Source organism: Asparagus officinalis, chromosome 1, assembly GCF_001876935.1.
Source record: "Asparagus officinalis chromosome 1, Aspof.V1, whole genome shotgun sequence".
In the NCBI taxonomy this organism is placed as follows: Eukaryota; Viridiplantae; Streptophyta; class Magnoliopsida; order Asparagales; family Asparagaceae; genus Asparagus; species Asparagus officinalis.
Genome location: NC_033794.1, coordinates 12,688,247 through 12,694,032, shown reverse-complemented (window position 1 = coordinate 12,694,032; position 5,786 = coordinate 12,688,247). Strand labels below are relative to the sequence as shown.

Here is a 5,786-nt window from a genome sequence, read left to right as displayed (position 1 = left end):
CGTTGTTCAGTAATCCTGGCTTTAGCTGTTGTGGGGTGTGAAAGCCGTCAGATTGTAACTTTCACTGTAAATTGTGAAGACTGCTACATAGAGTTTTCATCAGTTGTCGGAAGTGTCGTTAAATTGTAACCTTTCTCGATCTATGTGAAAAGTCCTCTATTTGCCGCTTTCAATCACCGACCCGAAAGCTATTTGATTGTAGCTTTTGTTGTAGGAGCTAGACGGGAATCAACATCCATAGTGTCTTAAAGATGAATATTCGCCCATAGCTCTCTACCAAGCAACTATTCGACTATATGTTTCGATCATCGACCCGAAAGCTATTTGATTGTAGCTTTCGTTGTAGGAGCTAGACGGGAATCAACATCCATAGTGTCTTAAAGATGAATATTCGCCCATAGCTCTCTCCCAAGAAGTCCTCTATTTGCCGCTTTCGATCACCGACCCGAAAGCTATTTGATTGTAGCTTTCGTTGTAGGAGCTAGACGGGAATCAACATCCATAGTGTCTTAAAGATGAATATTCGCCCATAGCTCTCTACCAAGCAACTCACCAACTGAGTCCAACTTTTTATTTCTGAAATCGTCCCACTGCTCATCAGCATCTCTAATAATTGCTACGATATTAGCCATGCTGTTGTCACAGCCGTCAAGATCAATCATCTCAGAGGTGAGGTCGCGTTTGTGGCAATTGTGGAGTTGCGGATACAGTGATTGGGAAGTCGTCTGATTGTGACCTCCGTTGTCAGAGCTTGTTTGAATAAGCTATCTATTGTGATTTTTAGACAGCCTACAGAGATATTTCGGATGAAGGATTGTTCACCAAATGTAGCACCTATTGTGAAGGGTGACAGATTCAGCCTAAATCAATGCCCTAAAAATGAGCTCGAGCAGGAACAGATGAAAAACATTCCATATGCTTCAGTCGTTGGAAGCCTAATGTATGCTCGGGTCTGTACAAGACCTGATATAGCATTTGCTGTTGGAATGCTAGAAAGATATCAGAGTAACCCAGGTATTGACCACTGGAGAGCTGCAAAGAAGGTGATGAGATACCTTCAAGGGACAAAGGATTACATGCTCATGTATAGACGGACCGACGATTTGGAGTTGGTTGGTTACTCTGATGCGGATTTTGTTGGCTGTGTTGATTCACGCAAATCAACATCAGCATACATTTTCATGCTTGCCGGTGGAGCCGTGTCTTGGAGGAGTGCAAAGCAGACTTTGACTGATACTTCCACAATGGAGGCCGAGTTCGTATCATGTTTTGAGGCTACGTCACATGGTGTATGGTTGAAGAGTTTCGTGTCGCCGAGTTCGTATCATGTTTTGAGGCTACGTCACATGGTGTATGGTTGAAGAGTTTCGTGTCGGGGCTTAAAATTGTGGATTCAATTTCTAGGCCAATATGATTGTATTGTGACAACTCAGCTGCTGTTTTTATGGCTAAGAATAACAAGAGTGGTAGTCGTAGTAAGCATATCGACATCAAATACTTGGCCATTAGAGAACGTGTTAAGGAAAAGAAAGTGGTCATTGAGCACCTTAGCACTGAGTTTATGATTGCTGATCCTTTGACTAAAGGCATGCCACCAAAGAATTTTAAGGATCATGTAGTAAGAATGGGACTTGGTTCCATGATGTAAATATTCATTGTACGTACATTTGATATTTTGTTGAAACTCTTATTCAGTTGATATTTCTCATTTGTTTTTGTGCACATACATATTTGTTTATTTTATTGAGAAATATCATTAAAGTTTGGACCTCGAATAAACATAGGGTTTATTCATTAAGTCATTTGGGATTGAGAGACACGATACATTGTGATACATGGAAGATACTACTCAACATTAGAGAACCTATAGCCATGATTCATGTATTTTGTTTTTCATTAAGATGGATGATGGAATGTTTGGACCAAGTGGGAGAATGTTGGTTTCGGTTGCCACAAAGTGGTCCAATAACTTCCCATCATCAAGAGAGTTGATTATGACTTAACCAACCACTTTGCCCACTAATTCCATTTATTGCTCTTTGATGGAGAGAGTAGAAAAAGAGTATATATATACATATATTTGGGGTCCCTATACACGCTCTTCAAAAAAAAAAATTTGAAAGAAATATACACCATCGTTTAGTGAAGAGATAAGGTTTAGAAGATCTTCGAAATCAACATCCATATCCTTGAGTAAGACAACGATGGTTGGAGGTTAGTTTAATCAATTACGCTTACGTTTGATGTAGTTTATATTTTCAGTTTCCAAACATGTTTTGATCAAGTATTTGAATTTCTATCATGTTTAGATAACTTTAGTAATTTTAATTTTATCAATGCTTTGGTCCTACTAGCACTGCAATATGAAATAATAAAAGAGATGGTACTGAACTCATAAACCAAAGTTGCATGTAACAAAGTAAAGAAAATTATGATACCATTCGAGCTAAGCAGCAAACTATATACACATGACAAGAATTGAGGTCGTATGAATTGGATTCTTGTAAGAAAAATTACAAGGAGATCCTTACAAGGGGGTGGGAATTCCGACCCCATGTACTTAACTACTAAGATCTCCTTGGATTGCCAGCCTGATTGGATATCTACAACGTTAGTTTACAAGGCAGAGCGTGATAAATATTGGCGATCAGTTTTTTGCTACTTGTGTGTGATGTAGAAGGATTTTTTTCTTCTTTTTCCCAACTGAAGATATCCCGAAAAATGAATCATGTTCCAGGAAATGCACTGCCTGAACTTGAGAGAATTATGAAAGCACAGACAACAGAGAGCGAGAAGACGGAGACCCAGGTGTTCTCTGCATACATCTCCATGGCATCTGTGAAGGAGAAGCGGGCTCGACTCTCTGCCCAGTTCCGGATTCTGTCAGCCTCTGCTGCGTACAGCGCCCTCCCCTACAAAAGGAAAATGTAAATATTTTCAACTCTGTGATTATAAATTTTCTTTCCTTATTCCTCTACAAATCTTTCATATTTTGAAAATTATCATCGACCATCACATTTTGGTGACCCTTTGAATTGTAAGGGCTTATAATATAAGTTTACCCTTCTCTCCAGGACTGCTAGAAATGAAGGCCGAAGATTCTCCTTTTGTAGAAACTAATATTTGCATACTATGACAACAATTTATGCTATTTTTATTAAATGTAAGTTTCATAAAACCGACAAGAAGTTTAGCCCATTTTGAGATAACCCTTTAAAAAGTTAGCAAATGTCACCCAACCCCCAAAAATTTTGCATTTTTCTGAATCTATTTTCAGATAACCCCCAAGCTTTTGGGGTTATCTAGAAAAGTTTTGGCCTTTGGGGAACTGACGTTTCCAAACTTTTTGGGTGTTTCTCACTATGGGCCAACTTCTTGGGATTTTCTGAAATTTGCCCTTCTATTAGGTCCCCACAATGTCAGTCTCTTGTCTCTCTGTTATATTCTGTTATTTTTTTCTGTATAACTTGGACAGTCAAAGGAACAATTTAAATGCCAAAAATTACCTGATCATCAAACCATCGACCCCTACGAAGCCATGCTGTGACTAAAGCAAGCAGGATCCGTGGAGGTGTCAAGTAATTAATTGCCCTTCCACTTCCTTTTACGACTCGCATTCTTGGAACCAATGTTCTTGCCACTGTTTCAGGTAGCTCGCAGATTATGTTGAACATTTGCTTATTTCTAAGAGTAGAACCACTGCAAGTTCAAGGTAAGAGATTATTCATAACTGTACTGGGTTTCTCCCGGGTAAAAAACGATAACCATACTAGTACTTTTTTATGCTAAGAATTGCTTATTTTATGTGCACAAGGATGACATTGACAGATCAATTTTTGTGCTGTCGAAATTAGTTGAACCACACATGAGTAGCTGAGTTGAACACAAGGACACTTCCTTTTCAACAAGATAAATGCAGCATGCTTGTCTGCAGATATGATAATGGATGGACTATAGTAAGGATTATACTGGATGAGAACTGGCCTTGATAGATTTTGCAGTTCAGGAACTAAACTGGGTTCAAATTACATAACTCCACATTATACTACAAAATTAATTTCCCGTCAACAAATTATGGTTTTTGCCATCCTTGATGTTTATATTACTCATTGGTCTCAACAGAATAGCTTTACATGGACAATAATTTAAATGTATAATGCAAGAGAGATTGTCTTAGAAGTTAATTCTCAAAGCCCAGACACCCCCCCCCCACAAGCTGCGGAGTGGTATAATTTATATTCTTACATGCCGCCTGTAGGTTAAAGGCCTCTCATGGGACGAAAACCTGTATTCACGGAGCGGTGCTTTTTTAAAAAATCTGCTTTAGAAATCTATGGCTGGTAGAAGCTAAGCGACTCTGATAACATCTTACAAGTGATAGGATCCCATTTTTTACGTCCTCATGTCACCACACGGAAGGAACTGGGGTGCAAAAAGGAGGAGGGGGGGGGGGGGAGATGAGGTTTCTGTCGGCTTTAGATATCACTCATCCCACTGGGATGCCTGCACAAGGGGCTATTAGCTCAGTGGTAGAGTGCGCCCCTGATAATTGTTCTGTTGTGCCTGGGGTGTGATGGTTCAATGCACTCATCAGCGTCTGAAGTCCCTCCCACTACACCCGCCGAAGTTGTGGTGAGGGTTGAGGGTTATAATTTTATGTTCTAACAGTTCTTTAGCTTTTATTTTATCATGATATAGATTTGTCCTCGAGAAATATGATATAGTAGGCTTTGGATTCTACCTAATAGGAATGCCAACTAGTCACTAGAGCAGATATCAGGCTCAACTAATCTGGCTTGACTAATCTAACTGGTGATAGTGAGTATGGGGACCTATATAGTGAAATATCCCTATTTCAACAATGAACAATCAAATTAAGTAGTGGTTATGTTCAATACTACTTTCTCTAAAACAATAATCCAAGTCAGAATGATAAGGGCAGTCTATTGTTACCTTAAAAGCAAATCAGTTAGGACCATTCCCGGAGATGCAGTGTGTACCCCAACCTTGGACCGTTTGCATTCTTTCAGAAGTGAAGCCTGAAGCTGCCTTAGCCCACACTTTGTTGAACCATACCTAAAAAAGAATAGCAAGATTTCGGATATGCAAAATCAGCATTTGATGTTTACTACTTAAAAGAAAAAGATTAACATATCAAAGAGGCATAAAAAAAAGCATATCCCAATGTTCTATGCAGTGGAATTATCTCCAGAAAATAAAAGCGAGGACGTTGCAATGGATATTCTAACTTCACTCTCCTTCATACTGTACGAGATAGATAAAGAAAAACGAAGATCACCGAAATTTTCTGTACAATACAAAACTGTATATTCTTGTTTCATGTTCTCAAAATATTTCACAAATATGAGACATCCAATGGTGCTTTTGGTGTCAAACATCCACTTTAATGGCCTTAAATTTTGCATAGAGAATGGCAATGGTTGATGATAATAGTCTCATCCTAGATAATAAGTAGGCTCCTACTCATAAGCATAGACCCAGGAATCAGACAAATAAAACTTACACAGCTGTCAGTGGAGTGCTTGATCCCCCAGAACCAGCTCCATCCATGTTAAATATGTGGCCTCCCTTGCCCTGAGATCGCATGACGTGCATGGCTTCTTTTGTGCAGATCAATGAACCAACCAAGTTTGTGGAGACAATCTAATGATGGAAACGATGTAAACCAATTAATGTTTAATGTATACATTCAGGTAGACAAAGAAGATAAACTGAATTCGATAGAGAACTTAAAATAAAATTGAATCAAAATTATCCAACAGGCC

At 38.9% G+C, this 5,786-nt stretch overlaps 1 protein-coding gene across 1 annotated transcript in view; it reads right to left on the bottom strand.

The window, feature by feature from the left end:
* The window catches only part of LOC109850428 (probable chlorophyll(ide) b reductase NYC1, chloroplastic), a 6,648-nt gene continuing 3,272 nt past the window's right edge, over positions 2,411 to 5,786 (bottom strand). The window contains exons 7-10 of the mRNA XM_020420448.1: positions 5,525 to 5,664; positions 4,954 to 5,076; positions 3,507 to 3,699; positions 2,411 to 2,912 (exon numbers count right to left, since the gene is read on the bottom strand). Of these exons, the coding sequence (XP_020276037.1) occupies positions 2,727 to 2,912; positions 3,507 to 3,699; positions 4,954 to 5,076; positions 5,525 to 5,664 (642 nt within the window). The 3' untranslated portion in view covers positions 2,411 to 2,726. The remainder of the gene's footprint in view (positions 2,913 to 3,506; positions 3,700 to 4,953; positions 5,077 to 5,524; positions 5,665 to 5,786) is intronic.